A 22,405-nucleotide genomic window follows, 5' to 3' on the forward strand; every position below is an offset into this window, starting at 1 on the left:
ATTCAACCAAAAGTGAAATACTAATTTTTAAGGCTCCAAAGTATAACTCAGATCTAACTGTGCCTAAGATCGTGCTGGGAGGAGTACCCCTAAAAGTCGTGGGCAGCTTCAGATATCTAGGGCATATGCTCACCGGAGATCTGAAGGACGATATGGATCTTGAGCGTGAGAGGAGGGCCATGGCGGTAAGGGGCAATATGGTTGCCCGCAGATTTGCACGTTGTAATACACAAGTAAAGTTAACGCTCTTTAGGGCATATTGTCAAACTTTTTACACGTGCAGTCTGTGGGCAACATTTACACAGAGGGCGTATAACTCGCTGAGAGTTCAGTACAACAACGTCCTGAGGATGCTGTTGAAACTGCCAAAGCACTGTAGTGCCTCGGGCATGTTTGCAGAGGCGCGAGTGGATGACTTTTACGCAATTAGGCGTAAAAGAATAGCGTCTCTGCTGAAGCGCGTGCGTACCAGTGGCAACAGCCTCCTGAGGACGTTGTCCGAACGTCTGGACTGCCGCCTCACGAAATACTGGGTAGAGGTGGTGATAGGCAGGGCTAAATAACCCATTTTGCCCCGTGTTCCTCTCTGCACGCAGTAATATTAAGGTAGTAAATATTAGTATATGTGTATAGTTATAAGTGTTTTTATGTAAGTACTAACATAGGATGTAAGTTTCTCTGGTTAACTAACAAAAATATGGATCTCATGGTCTGAAATAAACAAATTTTATTTTATTTTTATTTTATTTTATAAAGAACGGGTCAGACACGATATCGTCAAACACTACAGCTCCTTGCATGCCTTCGTGAAAGGACTTCACAAGACTCAAGAGTTTTGGTGGGCATCCTATATGTTCCAGTACGGAATAAAGCCCTTCTCGGCTAACTGTGTCAAAGGCCTTATTCAGGTCAACGAATGCGACTACCAGAGGTGTTTTCTGCTCTCTGCACTTCTCCTGGATTTGCCGAAGTGTAAAGATCATGTCCGTTGTGGAACGCTGGGCACGGAATCCACACTGACTTTCGGGATATACACGATTGGCAAGTTGTTGTAGTCTTGATAGTACTACCCTACCGAATAACTTGCCCACGATACTAAGGAGGGAAATGCCCCGGTAATTATTGCAATCACCGCGGTCTCCCTTCCCTTTGTATAACGTAACGATGTTAGCATCGCGCATATGTGGGAATTTTCCTTCCTCCCAGCATTTCCACAACAGACTATGCAGAACTGGGCCCATACACTCGAGCTTTATGATGTCGGCTTGGGTGCCATCACTGCCTGGACTCTTTCCGCGTTTCAGCTGCTTTACAGCCTTATGAAATTCCTCTACAGAGGGTGGTGCATCTAGTTCGAACCCAACCGCTAGTTTTGGCGTGTGTACTAAGGCCTCTGAGTCAATAGCAATCGGATTCGAATAGAGTTCGGTGTAGTGTTCCACCCAACGTCGGAGTTGACGGCAGCTATCGGTTATGACAGTACCATCTACTTCTTTAAGAGGGGCTGTTTTCTTAGGCACAGGACCTGGAACCTGCTTGATACCCGAGTAAACACCGCCGAAGTTACAGGCGTCAACGCACTTTTGGATATTTGCGCACACATTCGTCCAGTACTCATTTGCGAAGTGTCGTCACCTATAGGTAACAAAAATAACACGTCGTATATTGGGTGGAAGCGCTGGTGACCTAGTGGTAAGAGCGTGCGACTTGTAATCCGGAGGTCGCGGGTTCAAACCCCGGCTCGTACCAATGAGTTTTTCGGAACTTACGTACGAAATATCATTTGATATTTAATACCAGTCGCTTTTCGGTAAAGAAAAACATCGTGAGGAAACAGGAGTAATCCCAATAAGGCCTAGTTTACCCTCTGGGTTGGAAGGTCAGATGGCAGTCGCTTTCGTAAAAACTAGTGCCTATGCAAATTCCTGGGTTTACTTTCCAAGCGGACCCCAGGCTCCCATGAGCCGTGGCAAAATGCCGGGACAAACGCGAGGAAGATGATGATGTTTGGGTGTAATCAGCAGTAATCCCAATAAGGCCTAGTTTACCCTCTGGGTTGGAAGGTCAGATGGCAGTCGCTTTCGTAAAAACTAATGCCTACGCAAATTCCTGGGATTAGTTTCCAAGCGGACTCCAGGCTCCCATGAGCCGTGGCAAAATGCCGGGACAAACGCGAGGAAGATGATCATGTTTGGGTGGAACAGAACGAAGGACTTTTACGCAAACGAGGAATTGTTTAGGCTACGTACTTATTTTTCACTTATTAATCACATTAATAATAATATCTGGGTGACCGAGCTTCGCTCGGAAAACATATAAAAACTAGAAAATGCGCGTTTTCCCAGAGATAAGACCTAGCTAGATCGATTTCTCGCCCCCGAAAACCCCCATATAGCAAATTTCATCGAAATCGTTAGAGCCGTTTTCGAGATCCCCGAAATATATATAAACAAGAATTGCTCGTTTAAAGGTATTAGATTTCTAACCGTTGTTGAGATACGAGAGGTGCCGGCGCCGAGAGCTAGATCTATCTCTTTTCTGGAAGATTTGAAGGTCGTATCAGTACAGAAATACTGCGAGCGATAGCTCAATCCACAGTCTAGCCGTTCAAGGCAGGAAGTTTCTGGAGAAACACATATATTTAAATTCAACATCTTCGCCAAATATGGCAGACAAACTTGTTCACTTGCCATGAAGTTATAACCGCTTTCAATCCAGTTATTATTCAGATTTATGTAAATCAGTCTTGTGAGGGTTACTTGGGAGTACCTACGTACTGTACGTTACTTACACAGAACATATTAAAGAGGTTAGAATGGCTATCGCGCGTATTTAGTATCGGAACCGGTGTCGCCGCTCGTTCCTCTCCACGTTTACTAACACTCGCGCAACAGTAGTAAAAACTTGTGTGCGTGGTGAATGGATACGCCTCCTTTAGACAGATTTGATGTCTGGCTTCTTAATCTGAAGGTTATTGTGGCGCAAAAGGCATGTTTACTTCGTTTTTCGGTCAGCGCGGGCGAGTAGCATGCGAGCGTTTGCTCAAAACCGGCGGCAAGACGTACCCTGCTCGCATCGCCATTCTAACTTGTTCTGTGATTACTTACCTATTAGCTGAGCCCTTGGGGTGGGATAAGCTTAGTCTTAATTTAGTTTCAGAAGCAATTATACTGAGTTCTAACTTTACTTAATGACAAATTCATTTATCTATTTATGATGGAACCTTTTTAGTTTATTGATGACTAGCGACCCGCTCCGGCTTCGCACGGGTTAACAAATTATACATAAACCTTCCTCTTGAATCACTCTATCTATTTAAAAAAGTCGCATCAAAATCCGTTGCGTAGTTTTAAAGATCTAAGCATACAGGGACAGACAGACAGCGGGAAGCGACTTTGTTTTTTTATACAATGTAGTGATGATAAGTTTATTTTGTCTATTGAACTTCCTCTGTGTAAGGCCTGAGTGGACGCTCGAGGTGGGCGTGCAGCGGGGCGGGGCGTGCGGCGTGCTTGTTAAACAAATGCAAACGTATAGGAGCGGCCTTAGTGCACGCTGCTCAAATTACTTGTGAGCCCGACGCCACGCTGCACGCCCCGCCGAACGCTCCGCTTCGAGCGTCCACTCAGGCCTTGCACTTAGCCTAGTCGGTACAGACCCTGCCTACGAATCACGAGGTCCTGGGTTTGAATCCTGGTAAGGGCATTAATTTGTGGGTTCTTCACGAATTGTTGGTCCTGAGTTATAAGTAGATGTTATCTGTGCATAAATATACGAGTAAGTATGTGTGTCGTATAAAGCTTCGCAGAACAAATAAAAACTACAGTCTACGCTCGACAATGTGTTTATCGATATAATAATGTAATATCTGGGTGACCGGAAAACATAAAAAAACTCGAAAATGCGCGTTTTCCCAGAGATAAGACCTAGATAGATCGATTTTTCGCCCCCAAAAACCCCCATATATCAAATTTCATCGAAATCGTTAGAGCCGTTTCCGAGATCCCCGAAATATATATATATATATATATATATATAAATAAATAAATAAACAAGAATTGCTCGTTTAAAGGTATTAGATTAGATTAGATTATTATGCGTGAATGAAACAAAAATAAGTGTTTCATATTTGCAACCATAATATTATTATAGATTAGATTAGATTAGATTAGATATATTTATTTCTTAAAGAAAAAGACACAGTATTTTACACAACAGGATAAAACAAAGGCTTTCATTAAAAGATCGTCAATTTAACATTAAAAACAGAAAGAAAAAAAAATATAAGAATATAAAATTTACAAATAAAACAATGTCATAATAAAAAGAAATGTTAATGTATACATAGCTAGGGCCAACCTAGGTATTGTCGAATGTCAAGAACAAAAAAAAAAAAAAAAAACAAAAAAAAAAAAATATTACAAAAAAAAACACTCAGTTGTAAATAACTTCATCAGATTATTTAAATAAAATAAAAATATATTAAATGTCAACGATCTTAATAGGTAACGAAAAAATAATAATAATAATATCAATGGAAATGTCAAAATTCATATAAAATTTAATTATATTGAACTATAAATATGCCTCCTAGTTTTCTCTCAGGATTATTTCGCTTGTTTTTTGGAAATGAGCGTACTAGAATCAAACAAAAAAAACCCGGTCAAGTGCGAGTCGGACTCGCGCACGGAGGGTTCCGCACCATCAACAAAAAATAGAGCAAAACAAGCAAAAAAACGGTCACCCATCCAAGTACTGACCCCGCCCGACGTTGCTTAACTTCGGTCAAAAATCACGTTTGTTGTATGGGAGCCCCACTTAAATCTTTATTTTATTCTGTTTTTAGTATTTGTTGTTATAGCGGCAACAGAAATACATGATCTGTGAAAATTTCAACTGTCTAGCTATCACGGTTCGTGAGATACAGCCTGGTGACAGACGGACGGACGGACGGACAGCGGAGTCTTAGTAATAGGGTCCCGTTTTTACCCTTTGGGTACGGAACCCTAACAAGCCTCGGGGCAAATAAATTTTATTATTTGTTAAGCAGGCAGGCAGTTGAAATAACTAATAATGCCTGTATCCAGAGTTTGTGTTTTTTTTACATTTGTTTTGTACGAAACAGCTCGAATGTCTAAATGAACATTGAATAAAAACGGTATTTAATGTCGTAGCGTGAGCTTGTTTATTTTCCCGTTTTATTTCTTTTTCATTGCGATGGTCGTTTGATGAAAATAAATAGGAAGACAATTTAACAACCATTTGTTGCGTATTTTGTTGACTTGTACAAATGTACAGTTGTTGTTGTTGTTATACGTTTAACTAAGGCAGTTGTTAAGAAGTAATACTTAATGATCAGTTATGGACTTGTTGAAGAGTTGGCTGCATGAAACTTGTTTGTATTTACGTTAAGAAGGTAAAAATTTAATAAATAAAATAAAAACCGGACAAGTGCGAGTCGGACTCGCCCACCGAGGCACTTCCTCACTTTGTTCTGCTCAAGTCGGTGCAAAGTTACCTTAGATGGACTGTAGGTGTTTGTATATTTTACATTTTCTACAATAAAATTGCAATGCAACTTCTTTACCAAATGGCTAAATAAGTGAGAAAGTGAGAAGACCTAGATATAATTCGCTATTGAATACATAAATTTTATTGTCTCGAGTTATCATTATCATCATCATCATGTACGACGGCTGCTGCTGTAAAGTCTCATCATCATTGGCCTTAAAGTCTATTACAGACTATTAAAACAGTGTCAGGTAGGGCGACAACGTTTTTCGTGGCTATGTAAGCCAATACGGGAGCGGCAAACACGACCACAGGCCTGGCAGGTGTAAATTACCCGTGGCGAACAAGTGTCGGGCTGATGACGCTTGGCTCGCTTACTTGCGAGTGTCTTAAACCAAGCGTCGTCGTGAATTTTACGCCCGTCGAACACCAGTTTGCGCCACTTGTCTCTGTCCTCGGCAAGCTCCTCCCATTTATGAACCGGGATGTTGAAGGAGTGCATGTCTCGCTTGGCGCAGTCTTTGTGCCGTAGCATCGGCCGACCGACGCTTCTCTTGGCATCAGCTATGGCGCCAAGCAAAACACGCCGCGGCAAACGAGAAGGTTGCATTCGATGCACATGCCCCAGCCAGCGTAAGCGTCTCTGCTTTAGCAGCGCAAAGAGGCTGGGCAGCTGAGCAATCTCAAGAACCCTCTCGTTCGTGACCCTGTCCTTCCAAGATATGTCCAATATGTTCCGGACGCAGCGCATGTGGAAAGCGTTGAGACGACGTTCGTGCTTGGCATACGATGTCCAGGTCTCAGCTCTGTACAAGAGTATGCTCAGGATGCATGTTTGATAGACAACCATCTTGGTTTTCCTGGTTAGATGTTTATTTTGCCATACTCTTGCACTCAACTTCCCAAACATCGTTGCGGCTTTTCCGATACGAACGTCGATTTCTGCATCCGGTGAGAGATTGCTAGTCACAGTCGACCCGAGGTAGCAAAACTTGTCGACTGACTCGAGCGGGGCACCATCCAACAGAATTGTCGGTATTTCCGGACACCCTTGAGCCAGTACAACAGTTTTCCGGGGATTGATGGACATAGAGAACAGAGCGCAGGCACGAGAAAACTTGTCCATAATAGTTTGAAGCTCAAACTGCGATGTGTCGATGAAGGCTGCGTCATCAGCAAAGAGCAAGCTATCCACGAATAAATCGTCTCGTTTTCGCTTAGATTTGAGAAGGGAAACGTTGTAAAGTTTCCCATCAGCCCTCGTATGCAGGTGGATACCCTGTTGGTCGTCACCGAAAGCAGTTTTCAGCAGTAACGAAAAGAAAATACCAAACAGGGTAGGCGCCAGTACGCAGCCTTGCCGAACACCTCTCCGCATAAAGAACGGGTCAGACACGATATCGTCAAACACTACAGCTCCTTGCATGCCTTCGTGAAAGGACTTCACAAGACTCAAGAGTTTTGGTGGGCATCCTATATGTTCCAGTACGGAATAAAGCCCTTCTCGGCTAACTGTGTCAAAGGCCTTATTCAGGTCAACGAATGCGACTACCAGAGGTGTTTTCTGCTCTCTGCACTTCTCCTGGATTTGCCGAAGTGTAAAGATCATGTCCGTTGTGGAACGCTGGGCACGGAATCCACACTGACTTTCGGGATATACACGATTGGCAAGTTGTTGTAGTCTTGATAGTACTACCCTACCGAATAACTTGCCCACGATACTAAGGAGGGAAATGCCCCGGTAATTATTGCAATCACCGCGGTCTCCCTTCCCTTTGTATAACATAACGATGTTAGCATCGCGCATATGTGGGAATTTTCCTTCCTCCCAGCATTTCCACAACAGACTATGCAGAACTGGGCCCATACACTCGAGCTTTATGATGTCGGCTTGGGTGCCATCACTGCCTGGACTCTTTCCGCGTTTCAGCTGCTTTACAGCCTTATGAAATTCCTCTACAGAGGGTGGTGCATCTAGTTCGAACCCAACCGCTAGTTTTGGCGTGTGTACTAAGGCCTCTGAGTCAATAGCAATCGGATTCGAATAGAGTTCGGTGTAGTGTTCCACCCAACGTCGGAGTTGACGGCAGCTATCGGTTATGACAGTACCATCTACTTCTTTAAGAGGGGCTGTTTTCTTAGGCACAGGACCTGGAACCTGCTTGATACCCGAGTAAACACCGCCGAAGTTACAGGCGTCAACGCACTTTTGGATATTTGCGCACACATTCGTCCAGTACTCATTTGCGAAGTGTCGTGCATTACGCTGCAACGTCGACGTGGCCTCCTTAAGGTTTCCCCGTGTTTCTGGTGTGGGCTTCATGCGATGTTTCAGTGCAGCTTCACGCTTGGAGTCAAGAAGAGGTTTTAAATGCTTTGAGTTTTCAGCGAACCAATCTTGGGTCTTAGTTTCCTGGTAACCGAAAACCGAGCAGGCAGTGTCTGTTAGCATCGTTCTGACACTCCTCCACATGTCGTCTACTTGTGCATTCTCACTCCAGGTTGATTGCGCGCTCTTTACCAACTCCCCAAATTCACTGACCATTTCGTCATTCCTGGTATTCAGAATATTGACTTTCTTCTTACCAGGAGGTCTGGACGAATGGATTTTCTTCTGAGTGAAAGCAACGCGCGCTACCACCAAGGAGTGATCGGTGTCGCATTCTGCACTATGAAAGGTTCTGGTGTGGAGTGTTTCGCGTAGGTCTTTCTTTCTGGAGAGGATCATGTCCAGCTGATGCCAATGACCCGAGCGAGGGTGTTTCCATGAAACTTTGCGAGATAATTTGCCCTTAAAATATGTATTGGTGACGCACAGTAGGTTTCTAGAACAAAACTCTAGCAGACGCTGACCATTTTCGTTTTGTTTACCGATACCATGTTCACCAATACAGTTCAGCCACGCATCACGGTCTTGACCGATTCTAGCGTTAAAATCGCCTAGAATATATAGGCGATCGGAAGATTTTACACCGCGCACTGTTTCATGGAGTTGGTCGTAAAATTGGTCCTTGGCCTCGTCCGTTGATGGTAGTGTTGGAGCGTACGCGGAGATAACTGTAATGTAGCCGCTGGTCGTGTTAACTCGCAACACCATTATACGCTCGGAGACGCCACGAGGCTTTTCGATTGCTTTAAGCAAATCGTTACGAACGGCGAAGCCAACACCGTGCTCACGAACAGCATCAGCCCCCTTACCCCTCCAGAAGAACGTGTATTGCGCCTCGCGCAGTGAGCCTTCATCAGGTAGCCTGGTTTCTTGTAAGGCTGCTATTGATATGTTAAGCCTATCTAATTCCATGCTGATTACAGCCGTCTTACGCAGGTCGCATGCGCTGCTGTTACTTGAGCCCCCCACGGTGTCCGGGAGGCCTGTCCTCATAGTACGGACATTCCATGTCGCAATGCGCATGGATAAGCGGGTTGTATTATTTCTTTTTGACTAGTTTTCAGCAGGTGAAGTACGTTACGACGCCGGTCGTCTAGTTGAAGGCTAGTGCTCCCTACACCCAAAAGGAACAGACCGACACCGAGGCGGATCAGTACCTAACTGACCGGGGGCTGCCCGGCTTAAGCGGGCGGTAACTGATCAGTGGGCCTACGATGGACCCTCCCACTGCCAGGAGTGACCCCTAGCGTCCTAACTTACGCCTATCTGTTTGGACTTATTACTATGGTCACTGCCACTCCCCGTGTTGTTTTCCACGCGGCAACCATCGTGGGTGAAGTTTCCTCTCCACAGACACTGCATCGCCTGGGACGCAAACGAAGAGACACAGGGTTGCCCAAGACCTCTGGCTCTCTCTCGGCCTCACCGACTAGATCCGCGGGAAAGACAAGTCAATACGCGCGGAGTCGGATCGGCTGCAGGTGCATAACGGCTGGCACCGAGTTGGCTTGTTTCAAGTTTTCCCTCTCTCTTGCTATCTCTTCCGTTAAACAGCAGGAGGACCACGTGCAGGCGAGATTAGCCGGGACACAAAGATGGTATTCGTGTCCCTCCCTCCCAAAGTCTAGGAACTCTAGGACTCTAGTAAAGTCTAGGACTTAGATTTTTATGGCAATTCGCGTTTTGTGAAAATATATGACACAGAATAAATAATAGTACTAGGTACAGAAGATTCACTCTAACACAACGCGTCTATTACGTTTACGACAGAGCGGTGCGCGGCAATTACTATAGCTAGACACAAAAAATGGTGTGGGCCGCATGTACTTGTAGCGACGCGACGAAATCGCGGAGTGAGCCACGCCTGACAATGACATAAGTCGCCAAACAGTATCAACCGATTGTCACTATGCCAACGTACAAAGTAGAATTATTCCGAATAATTCAAGAAGAAGCGTTCTTATGCGACACTTTTCTGGAACGCTCTTCCTATAAAAGAAACTTGAAACTTTTATAGTTTCCTGTAAGAAAAACGGTCCTTTTTTTATTTTTAATTATGAAACTTTAGCTAGACAGCTTATTTAATTAAATCTAACAAGCGTTTCCTCGGACCCTGAAGCTAATTAGTAAAACATTTTTTAAGTTCTAAACTTATTAGTTTACAGACTACAGCATACTGCTTTTCATTTGTCCCTCGGAAAAAAAAATGAAGTTTAATAACTGTAATTTGTTTCTTTTTTTAACATAAATATGTATATGTAATGCGGGAAAAGATAACCTGGTTTACGTTCAAATAAAAAAGTCTATTTTGGCGTCAACATGTCAATCATGGTAGAATATTTTTATTTCCCTTTCGATCTTAAAATCAATGTAATAACAACATTGTGACGAAATATTCTAACCGCAATATAAGACAAAAACAATCTGTAAATACCTCTGAAATTTGATTTGAACTCGGAACAATCCAGCTTAATACTTAATAATACATTTATGGTACTTAACAAATGAAAAGACTGATAATACTACACAAAACAAACTTGATCTTAGAACCTCTTCCATTTTCACAGACGAGTTTTTAAGACCTTTCACTTGAGCTAGTTGTGAAAACATGCCAAGAAAATGTCGAAAGATATTTTATTACGAACACTATTAGCTGTTTCAATTTGAAGCCTTTTTCTCTTTGCTGCTAGAAAAATACTTGGTCTTATTTTCTGTTCCTTTGAATTCCACTGCGAAACCTTTGACAATTTGTTATAAGTTTTCTGCGCTATGCGACGTGTTTCTTAGAATCATTAGTTTTTATTCACACTTGTGACTTGTTGTGGTGAAAAACGCCCAGACTACTTTTAAATCAAAATATGGAGTGGCAGAAAACTAGATTGTTGTATTTTATTATTGCAAAGGTTTTTACAAATTGAGTTACGAATCTACTAGGTAAATTAGGAATATGATGATACGCATAACAGAAAATATATACCTACTTAAATAAATGAAATTCAGAATGTGTTTTTTTTTAATTGCTTATGTTCAATAAGCTTAATTAGTCTCATCCAAATCGTAGGTTGTTTGATTGCAACATTTAAACTAATTACTGTTCGTGTAAGAGATCTAGGCAAATCGGATTTAAGGTAAAAATAATGAATCTTGGTAGACCCGTTAATGTCATTAAATTAAATATGTCATTAAATATAGATCTAAGGAATTTCTATGGAAGTTAGAGTGAGAGCCAGCGTCACCTACAATTTCTCGGTCTTCAATGGAGTAAGATGAAAACATTAAACCCTTTATTCATTTCAGGTTCAATGGGTCCCGGGGTACCTGAGAACATCACAGTGACGTTCCTGAACCCCACCACGGTGCGAGTGTCGTGGTCCACCACGGCGGACTTGGTGGAGAAGTATGACGTCACGTATAAGCCTTCTGACGCGAGGTAAGGATCGGTTTCCGAACGAACTCTGCACGACGCAGGCGTGCGTCACGACAGTATTTCAAGATAGACTACTCGTCCTACAGTGTCATACTATGGAACTTGCTAACTATGTAAACAAAAGTCACTAGGGAATTGTTTACTTACATAGTTAGCAGGTTCCATAGAATGACACTTTAATTCATACGGGTAGAAACAGGCGGGTAGTATATTTCGCATGTGAGATACTGTCGCGGTGCACTCCTGCGCCTACTTCTGTCTGTGCTCTGTATATTTTCTTTGCAAAGCTTGGGCGTGAATATAGGATTTAATGTAGAAAGATGATGTGTTTTGATAATCATGTAATATATATTTAGAGCAATGCGGTTATCGCGCTATTAAAATTTGATTTTGCAAATCCAAATCTGTGATATTTAAAAATATTTTGCTAGTAGACCGTAGTACGTAAGTATATGTAGGACTACAAAGTTTTCATAAGGAGGAACGCAATTTTATATGTACTGAACCGTATGAAGGCACTGAACCTTTAATTATGCATGGCAAGACACGCACTTCAGCCCATTTTAGGCACATAAAAACACTAGTTATAAAAGCGATAATAATGACTTTTTCATGTAACCATGGGACTTCCGAAAAGTTAATCAAGAATCGTTTGCCCAATAGCTTTTTGTCAAACTCTTAATGTAACAAAAACAAAATTGTACCTATAACCTCTAATTTAAAATACGAGTACACAAACAAATAAACAAAGAACGATTCTAGGTAGTAAAACAGTCGTCCAAGAAAAATATAATAGCCATGTTACACAAGAAAGTTTCACGTAACAAAACTTGCAACGGTAGTGACCAAGAATACGATAGTTATGAGCAACTGCGGGCCAAAGTGGAACTTTGTCTGCTTATTGTTTCCGGCCTTGGGCGGAAAATGTACTAATTACCTACGTGCCCAGGCCGTTGTGTTAAAGAGATTGTACAATAGCCCAAGAAAATTAATAAACATTTATTTTATGTAAACGTAATCTTTATCTCGTTCAACGATTATGGTACTATGTGTACCTACCTATAATAATATGCAGAACTGATTGTGAGACTCATATAGGTATGTATAAAGTAGGTATGTTAAGATTCATATTCACAAACTGATATTAGAATTCAGTTTCCAACCGGTGTTTACTTTTTCTTCGGTTACCGTGATATTTACTCATGAAATAAAACTATGTAGGGTTAGTTGTTGATCAATGAAACACTAAAAGTTCAATCCTTCCTATCTCGGGTGTTTTTAAAGTTATGAGTGTGATATTTCGTATGAAGATAAACAATTTATTTGGCTATCATATGGCGTTCTTGGTTTCTACTTATTTTTAACAGTTTCTGTATTATAAAGCATTTTTTGAAAAATGAGTTTTGTTTCATTGTGTACTTGTGCATGTTTTCAATGAAACACTCTAATTTTTACAGTGAAACAGATGTAATATATATAGTCTACCATGAAACATCCTTAATAAACATTGAAACGTTGTAATAAATAAGTTACATTAATAGATAGATCCTTTCAATCAATTAATGAGAAAGGAAAGGAGAAAATAGTGGTAGGCTGAAATTTGTTATTTAAAAGGTTTCCGAAATATGGAATCGTTATAAGATTGCTGAAATATCTAAAAACGAAAGACTTGTTTCATTGTACGCGCATCTAAGTTTCATTGTGAATCGAAAATCTGGTCGGCACTTACGGCATGCTGCGAGAAAGGCGCCTTTTATGTCCACGGAGCATGATTGCCAACTAGGTGGACGCGGGAGGGTTTTAAGCATCTCCATGCTTGATATTATACACTTTCTTGCAACATAGTGTTTATAAACGACTGTTTCAATGTAAGACATGTGACCTTAACCTTGCCATCAATGAAACATTCAACATATAAACTATCCTATCTCAGCCATTTCTAAAGTTAAGTATCTTATATTTTGTCATATGATAGACAAATTATTATCAATTTTCATGGTATTTTAGTTTCACAAATTTCGCACATAGTCTTTAATTAATTAAAAAAATGATGAGTTTGTTTCATTGTGTACTAATACTGGTGTTCAGTGAACATCATGTTTCATTGTTTACTACATAAAAATGTTTCATTGTGAGACTAGGGGTGTTTTTTGAAAGAATTAAAAAAAACTGCACCAAAGAGTGAAAGAAATTTAAAAATATTTAGTTCCAAAGTAACTTTACTACACATAGAACACAACAAAAAATTAAATAACGCCAAACTAGACTCTATATCTTGGTAAAAAATTGCGAAACATAAATGAAAAATATTACTTTTGTCGCATGAATTCACATTAACGCTCGTAGCAACGTGCTCCTTCTCCGAGGCGCGTTCGCGTATTGGGGAGGTGCTGGGGGTCCCTGAGCCTGCCCTTGCTTGACAGACGGCACTAGCTGATAACGCCTAGTTTCCGAGATATCGCAAAGTTTCACTGTGTACGATTGTTTCAATGTTCGACAAGTGACCCTAAACGTATTACATCGCATATAATTAATCTAAGATCCCCACGTTTCGTTGTGGTTGTGCATTGTTATATTGCAAGCAGCTTTAAATGTATAGTTTCTGTTTCATTAATTTTGTATGCACATTTTAATATTGACATCGGTGAATATATATTTTTCCCCAGTCTCCCGTTCACCATGAACGCTGAAAAGGGATACTCTATATAATCCGTTTCCTAAGTTTTATTTCAGAATAATTTTCAAAGCCCAGGTACAGTGTATAATCTCTTCAATACCGACGAAATAATAATGGAAATGCCATTTTTGTAGCGCGTGCCGAACCACGTCGGCATGAATACGGGTTTTGATGAACAATGAAACATTAATTATACTACGTTAATTAATAATGCTTTATATTGTCAAATTACGCTAAATTAACCGTACAATATATGCAAAATGTTCGAGATTTGTGTTGCTGAATTGATTTATTTCATCATCCTTCAGTACCTAATTAGGGTTTTTTTATTTATTTTCACCGCCAAATAAGTCACGCTCTTATTTTAAACGACATTATGAACTAATATCAAAGACATGAACATTCAAATAATATTCATATTTTAATTTGAAAAAATAATTAAATAAGTAACCGCGATTAACTTTTTAATTAAAACACGAAATAGTTATAGTAATGTAAGAAAATGGCTCCTACTACATTCTTTTATATTGTGTTATTGTATCTTTAAACAATTATGAACTGCTCTTGAATTTAAAAACAAAAACAATAATGATATGTGTTTTTCAATTTAGGGGCAACTTAGTTGTCTCTTAGACATATCTGGTTGTCCAATGGAAATATTAATAATATATCTTAAAGAGGGTACTAAATGAAACAAATTTAATAAAATATCAGAAAACATTAACATATATAGGTATGTATGTTAGTGCTTTCTGACAGTTTATTGTTTAACATCCTATAAAAAATCTTATGACATCGTTTTTGTCCTAGGGACAACCAAAATGTCCTACTGACAAGCACTTCCGTTGTCCAAGTGACTAGTTGTCTGAGGGACTTTTCTAAAACTTTGAGTCGTATAATAAATATTAAAGCGTTTTTTGCGTTGCGTTTTTTTCACTCTTACGGTAAAATATATATAAAATAGTATCTGGTACAATATAATTTATTGTAATATGTTAAGTATTTATGTATTTGTGCCAGTGGTCCGATGGACATACAATAAAGACACCCACACTCTCCAACAGTACTCGACCGACTGACGCCGCGAGTTTCGTGAAATCAAAATGGCGGGTTGGCCTATCTGCTTACCAGATATTTGAACTTGTTGTCAAGTATCTTACTACGTTATCTATATTTAGATTCCATAACTAATTTATGGTTGTCCAGTTGACCTGCATGGCGTGGATATTTAAAGGGACCAAATTAAAAGGCAAGATTTTCATCAACCATAAACAAAATATAACAAATCGGTATGTTTTATTAATGATACTTATCCATAAACATGATTATGTGTTTAATTAAATATCAATTCCACAACAGTATTTTTTATGATACAAAGTTTTATGGTGCGCCGTTGCACGGGGACAATCTGTCCTACTATTGAAAACCAACTTTTAGTCTTTTGGACAACCAATAAAGAACGGGTAAATTGTAAACAAAATAAAATGTTTTGTAATAAAATGTTAGATAATATTAATAGGAACATAACGGAATACTAAAAAACTCATTACTTTTATTTAAATTTGTATTATCGATCAGGGACTCTGTACGTGTGATGGTGAACACTAAAACGTTGATTCACCCAGGACTCACCTTTTAAAAACGGTTTATTTATACATCCTGAAACAGTAAATAGTAATTAAATTTCAACAAATCAATAACAGTAAATTTGAAATTCAACAACGATCGGTATCAGTTTCAAACATACAAGTAGCGATATGTACCTACAATATTAATTATTCCCTTTGAAATAACCAGCATAGCTTGTTCCCTGCTTACGTATATTTACTACGGATCTCAAGGTCACACGTATACTGGTCATTACCAAGGTGCGCGTTCAGCTGAACAGAACCATTTAATTAGAAATAGTTTGCCTGAGGCGGACATGTAGTTAGTATTTAGCTAACCTTTGTCAAACAACTGGAATATGTTAGTAACTCGATTTGTAGTGCTTATTGTGATGCAATAAGGGTGAGAATTGTTGGTAGATATTCGATTTTGGATGCAAATTAGCTGCAGTCGCTATTTCAGTAGAAGTCGCTCGCAGACATATTACATCATCATCCATGTCTATTGTCTATTTGTCCTGATGGTTGACTGGTAGAGAATGCCATTAGGCATGAAGTCCGCCATTTGTATGTTTTATGCAATAAATTTTAAATAAATAAATATCTTCTGCTTGACAAAATTAATTAAGTGGCAGTAGTCCAAAAATTCTAAAAGGTAATGTTTGTTCGCTATCTAATATTATTACGAAATTTTATAGTACTAACAAAAGTCCTTTGCATACCTATGAAATTTAGTAAGGATCTTAGGAATCTGTTCAGGACAATCCCATTTACGATTCCTTGTCGACACCATAAAAAGTTATCATCGAAAAACAAAAAATTCTCATAAGTAATGTCGAATCACAAGTATGGCGTCATTTCACAGTGCGCCGGAAAATACACAACAGATTAGGTATAATAGAATGGCTAATCTAGCTTATTAGCTTATAATCGGCCAGGAACCAAGCTAGAGCGTGTTAAAAGATTAGCAGTGATTATCAAAAGGGTATCGATTAAACAAACCGCACTAATGGAATTATCCCCTCTAAGTTTGATGCCCATGCATTACAAAGTTTCATAACGATTAACGGTTTTACCCTTTATTCGTCAATAATAAGTCCATTTCATATGATAAAAATATACATTTTTTAAAGTGGCTTTGTGATCTATAGACCTCGCGCACCCATGGCTTTAATTTTATTGAGAAAATCCAAAAAAACTGAAACGAACCTGCTAAATAAATTTCACGAGAATGGTTTGAGAATGCATCTTAGTAAAACAGACATACGAAATCTTTTTTCCAAGCCGAAACAGATGATTTGCTCGCGCTTCTCGTTTGCTCGTTCAATAAAATTAGTAATTTTGACTGAAAATCTATCACAGTTCTCTTTTCTGTTCCAAATGTTACTTTTCTACGTACATAAACGGTATCTGAGAGAAACATGCCCGTAATCAGTTTACAATACGAAAGTGATTTCATAAGTGCTCCGTAAATAAAGTTTTGTACGGAGCTAGAGCTACCAAACCTTATGAAGGCAATAAGCGCTAAAGTACAAACTTTGACTAAGTAAAAAGTTTAAGTTTTAACCTTTTACCTACGTGGTATTTTTTAGCATTGGCATTTCGGATACCTTTTCGCGGGGTCGCAAATTTGTTTTGTCACATGGCTTACACTGTTTGGCCACCTGGGGCCAGTTACAGCTTGAGGTATGAGTGGGATCAGTGTCGCGGCCGCCAAAATGACAGTGACCGATTTTACTGGCAAATTTGAAAAAAAAATCGTAAGTTCATGCCCCGGTTGCGCCTAATAGAGTAAAAAAGAAATACAAAAAGACGGTGTAAAATTTTGTATCCTGTCAGATATTAATCTTCCTTGCCGTATTCGGAAATGGCGACTCCATCAACAATTCTTATTCGGAATATGAAATGCCCTAATTTGTCAAGAAGTACAAGTAGAAGTTGTCAAGAATAATAAGGGTTATAATAACATTTCACGTCGATAAAAACAAAGTAACCTCGTTTCACGGTAACGCACTCTGACACGGTTTCGAACTTTGTGAATTCTTATTCATATAAATTTCATTGTAGACAAAAAGCCCTGGTCATGGAAAAAAGAACGGTCGGAAATGGCGGGGCGGGTACCGGATGTGGTTTTACCGATAACTTCCGACGGAAACCGCACGGCTTTGTAGCACGACACCCCAACTTTGGCTTTATTCCTAATAAAGTAGCTGAATCGTATCGAAATTTTATTTATTGGAGACCACAGAGATGCAAGAATAAAGTGTGACACGAAAAATCCTGCTGAACGCTTGAGGACTAAAATGACGCTGGGAGAGTAACGTTCCTTTTAAAGTCAAAAAATGGGCTGAAAACTCGCGACCAACGATTGAAAGCTCATCTGTTTGAAAAAGTTTTCTAATGCCTGTTAAGGTGTTAGCTTCGTAAGAGAGGGCCAAGCTTTGTTGCCAGCCTTATTAAGAGGACAGCTGTTAGCGAGATCATCACTATCACTACACCTTATAAAACAAAGTCCCCCACCGCGTCTGTCTGTTTGTGTATTTGTGTGTTTGTATGTTCGCGATAAACTCAAAAACTACCGAACGGATTTTCATGCGGTTTTCACGTTTTGATAGAGTGATTCTTGAGGAAGGTTTAATGTATAATTTGTTAACCCGTGCGAAGCGGGGGCGGGTCGCTAGTTTAGTTGAAGATCCGTTTCGCGCGATCACATGTGAAAAGACGATGCACGAATTTTTAATATTGAATTGGTATTAGATTGATGGCGTATATTTATTTCGAAACTAGGTTATTGTGATAGTTTCGGAAATAAACTTTGTTCCTACGTCAAATGTATGGAAGTAAAAGGTACTGATTGATTGTTTGATTTTTCTACTGACTTTAGTTTTTCATTAAGATGAATCACAAATACACACTGTCTTATATTATAAAATGTAATAAAACGAATTATTTCTTTATTTCACCGATAAGAACAAAAAATAATAATCGGATAGTGATTTTTAATTTTTAGCTTGTATAATTAAAGATTAAATGAGTTTTTTAATTTGCAAATATTGTGAAAATGAAAATGAAAAAATGAAATTAAAAATATTTATTCAGTAGCTTAAAAAACAAATTACAGTATCTGCACTGGTGCCTCTTTTTAAGTGAGAATACACTTGTGCTAAGAGAACACCGCTCTTCCACGCGGTTAGTTTACAATACACTGAGAGAAAAATCATCACCAGGAATTAAAAAACAGTTCTGTACTGGCGGAAAAAATGAAGTTTTAGTTATAATTATGGAAGTTTCACTGTTTCTGTAAAATTTATTTATTTCTACAAACACCTCAGTAATCCTAAATCTAATCTCAACAAACAGACTTTAGTAAATGGAGCATTAAATAAAGTTCAGTATTTGTTACAATCCATTTTCATTACTATTAAAGTTCTCCGAATTTTACAAATTAAGTTTTCGATTTTTGGAAAAAGCATCTGTGATTTCAAGTTATGATTTTAGTAAATGTCTCAATTACATAGTTTTGTAATATTTAAAAATTAGTTCGCGGGAATAACATTACCACATTTAAAATAACAATTTAGTTGTTACTATAGCGACATTACAAAGTTTACTGGTATTTAGTAGATAGACTTGTTGGGTTTATGTTCATTGTATAAGTATCTTAGGAATAATATGTAATAATAAACTATAAAAAAAGCGGCCAAGTGCGAGTCGGACTCGCCCATGAAGGGTTCCGTATTTAGGCGATTTAAGACGTATAAAAAAAAACTACTTACTAGATCTCGTTCAAACCAATTTTCGGTGGAAGTTTACATGGTAATGTACATCATATATTTTTTTTAGTTTTATCATTCTCTTATTTTAGAAGTTACAGGGGGGGGGACACACATTTTACCACTTTGGAAGTGTGTCTCGCGCAAACTATTCAGTTTAGAAAAAAATGATATTAGAAACCTCAATATCATTTTTGAAGACCTATCCATAGATACCCCACACGTATGGGTTTGACGAAAAAAAAATTTTTGAGTTTCAGTTCAAAGTATGGGGAACCCCAAAAATTTATTGTTTTTTTTTCTATTTTTGTGTGAAAATCTTAATGCGGTTCACAGAATACATCTACTTACCAAGTTTCAACAGTATAGTTCTTATAGTTTCGGAGAAAAGTGGCTGTGACATACGGACGGACAGACAGACGGACAGACGGACAGACAGACAGACAGACATGACGAATCTATAAGGGTTCCGTTTTTTGCCATTTGGCTACGGAACCCTAAAAATTACAAATTCTAGCATTAATATAAGTATTAACTAGACCTTATATTATATAAATATAATGTAGTTATTCAATTTTAAACTAAAAATCCAGGAAAAAATATATTTTCGAAGAATCTGAGATTAATTTTTTTCCTTTATGATAATGATATGGTTTCCTTTATGATATGGTAATGGATACTATATACTATTACCAATTAAAAAACAATACAACAGTTTATGTTGATTTACAAATATTTGCTAACTACTGACCTACGTGTTCAGAGACGTTTCGGTAATTCGGCTCGGTAATAGTGTTTATTTTGCTGGATGTAAGTTTATTATATACCTATTTACTACAGCTGAAAAGCCCGTTTGTAACGAAAACGGATGCTTTTTAGCTGTAGGCAGGAGAAATTGGATACATTTCCATCTCACCCTCCATTAGCAAAACAGATATACGATTTCGTACTGTATTTTATAGTTACTCAAGATAGGTTATTGTTTTTTTCCTGATATACGAGTATGTGTAGGTATTGTAAATAGCCGTTTATAATACTATTGTTTCTTGTACGAAGTTGTTTCTTGTTTTTTTTTGGGAGACTTCATAAGTTTTTAAGTACTTCCTTGCCAAGTCGATCATTTACCGTATTGTTTTGGATAAGGTCTAAAACAGATTTCCAAATTGTTACTTTGGTAACTGTTACCGAACCTGAAAAGCTTAATAACTATAAATAGTAGCTATAATTGTTAACTGTCACGTTTAAATAAAACTCAAACGTTTATTTCCATTATAAACTACCCTATTAATAGTTATATGTTTAATTGTAGCGCACACGTCATTTGAAACTGTCTGCGTCATACTCATCAGTCACAATGCAAGACTTAATATTAAAAGTGCCTTTGCGAGTGATTGGATAATGCTACTATTTTAAGCCCCTAACAGCCACGTGAGGAGTTAAGAAACGCGATAGTTCACCATTAAGTTATTTGACTTGGTACCGTAAAAGCATAAAACTTTTCCCTTTAACATAACTTTCCCCACCGCGTCCCAGTTCAGTAAAAACCAAATAACTTAATAGTATTTTATGCAATCGTTGTTTAAGAGAGGTCAAAAAAGGCGAGTGGCGTGAGTAACAATTTGAGGCGAAGCCGAAAATTGTTAATAAAGACGCCACGAGTATTTTTTGACTCAGTTAAACAACGTTGCATACAATACTTTTTCTACGACCAAGCAGTTACTTTGAAATAAAATTGTAAATTTAACAAATATTTTTAATTCAAGAAGTAGCAAAAATGGAGGGTACGGGCGGGAAAAGAATGAATGAATGAAATAAAAAAAAACATGTCTATGGTTCACTTATTTGTCAGAGATGACATTTAAAATAAGGTTGGCAACACTGTATTTCATTCAATATTTTTTAAGTGGTCATTACACGAAGTATCGTAAAATCGCCAAAAAGATACTGCGTGTATGCACAAATTCTTTTTTGGGGCATAGACTAAAGACTTGTTTTGACAACTATAAGGTAGGGGTTTAAAGGTGTGTGAACGACCCTTTAAATGACAAATAAAAGTACGAGAGTAGAAAAAAGTAGTTACAGATACACTTTCTTCAGAATCAGACGTACCTATAACGTGATTTGATCTTTCGTCCTTTATACTGGCACCCAATATGTTCCAAATATTCTTTAAAATATTCACTAATTATACATACCATGTATGGTAGATTTCAGCGGACACTTTATATTTTGTGTAACATCTTATTGTTCTTACCTGAAATCGTGCAAAATAAATATCATGGTCTTGTGAATGAATCTTTAACCTACCAAATATTTTAAAACGGCGCTAATAGGAGGGTCCTCTGTACGCAGTTGCTTTCCTCTACAAAGCGGGAAAATGCTGTGATCGGCTACGAGCGTAGCGCTATGAAAACTTTGGCAGTGAATGCGTATGCCGATATATGCCGACATACGCCGATGATTCATCATAAGACCTACAAGGTCTTACGATGATCCCAGTATTTCTAAGTAGATGTGTAGTAAACGAATTATCTAATTTGCCTTAAGCTTTGTCTTTGCTTCTTCGCTTTACTCGTAAATGTACGTGTAACTTTTCTTCCTTCTTACTCATTTCCGTGGTTATCACTGGGGTTGTCTTAGAAGACCACTTAGGTTAATTCCGTTGGACAAATTTATCTTTAAAGTTCTTATTTGACTAACCTGAGCAATATTAGGTATTAGCGACACATTTGCGACTTATGCTTAAATTCATAAAAAAGTCTTTACATATATAATTATTTACATACTAGGTAGTGTAATATCCTGAAGTCTGATGACGATAGGTTAGGTTTTAGGTACCTAGTTTATAAAATAAATGCAGAGCGAACCTGTGATTTTTTAGATGCCCTTAAATACGCCACTGAAAACTGCATTACTGCCGAAAACGTAAAAAAGATTTTTTGATATTTGCTGCAACAATCCAAATGTGACCAAATTTAGGTAACTTTCAGAATTTGATAATTCGAATTAGTTTTTGTTGAG

The 22,405-nt window shown here is 38.5% G+C and overlaps 1 protein-coding gene across 1 annotated transcript in view; it reads left to right on the forward strand.

Moving 5' to 3' along the window:
• Positions 1-22,405, forward strand: part of LOC134652863 (fibronectin type III domain-containing protein 5) — a 168,517-nt gene that overhangs the window by 95,040 nt on the left and 51,072 nt on the right. The window contains exon 3 of the mRNA XM_063508062.1: positions 11,198-11,330. Within this exon, the coding sequence (XP_063364132.1) occupies positions 11,198-11,330 (133 nt within the window). The remainder of the gene's footprint in view (positions 1-11,197; positions 11,331-22,405) is intronic.

The sequence above is a fragment of the Cydia amplana genome, chromosome 12 (assembly GCF_948474715.1).
Source record: "Cydia amplana chromosome 12, ilCydAmpl1.1, whole genome shotgun sequence".
Lineage (NCBI taxonomy): Eukaryota > Metazoa > Arthropoda > Insecta > Lepidoptera > Tortricidae > Cydia > Cydia amplana.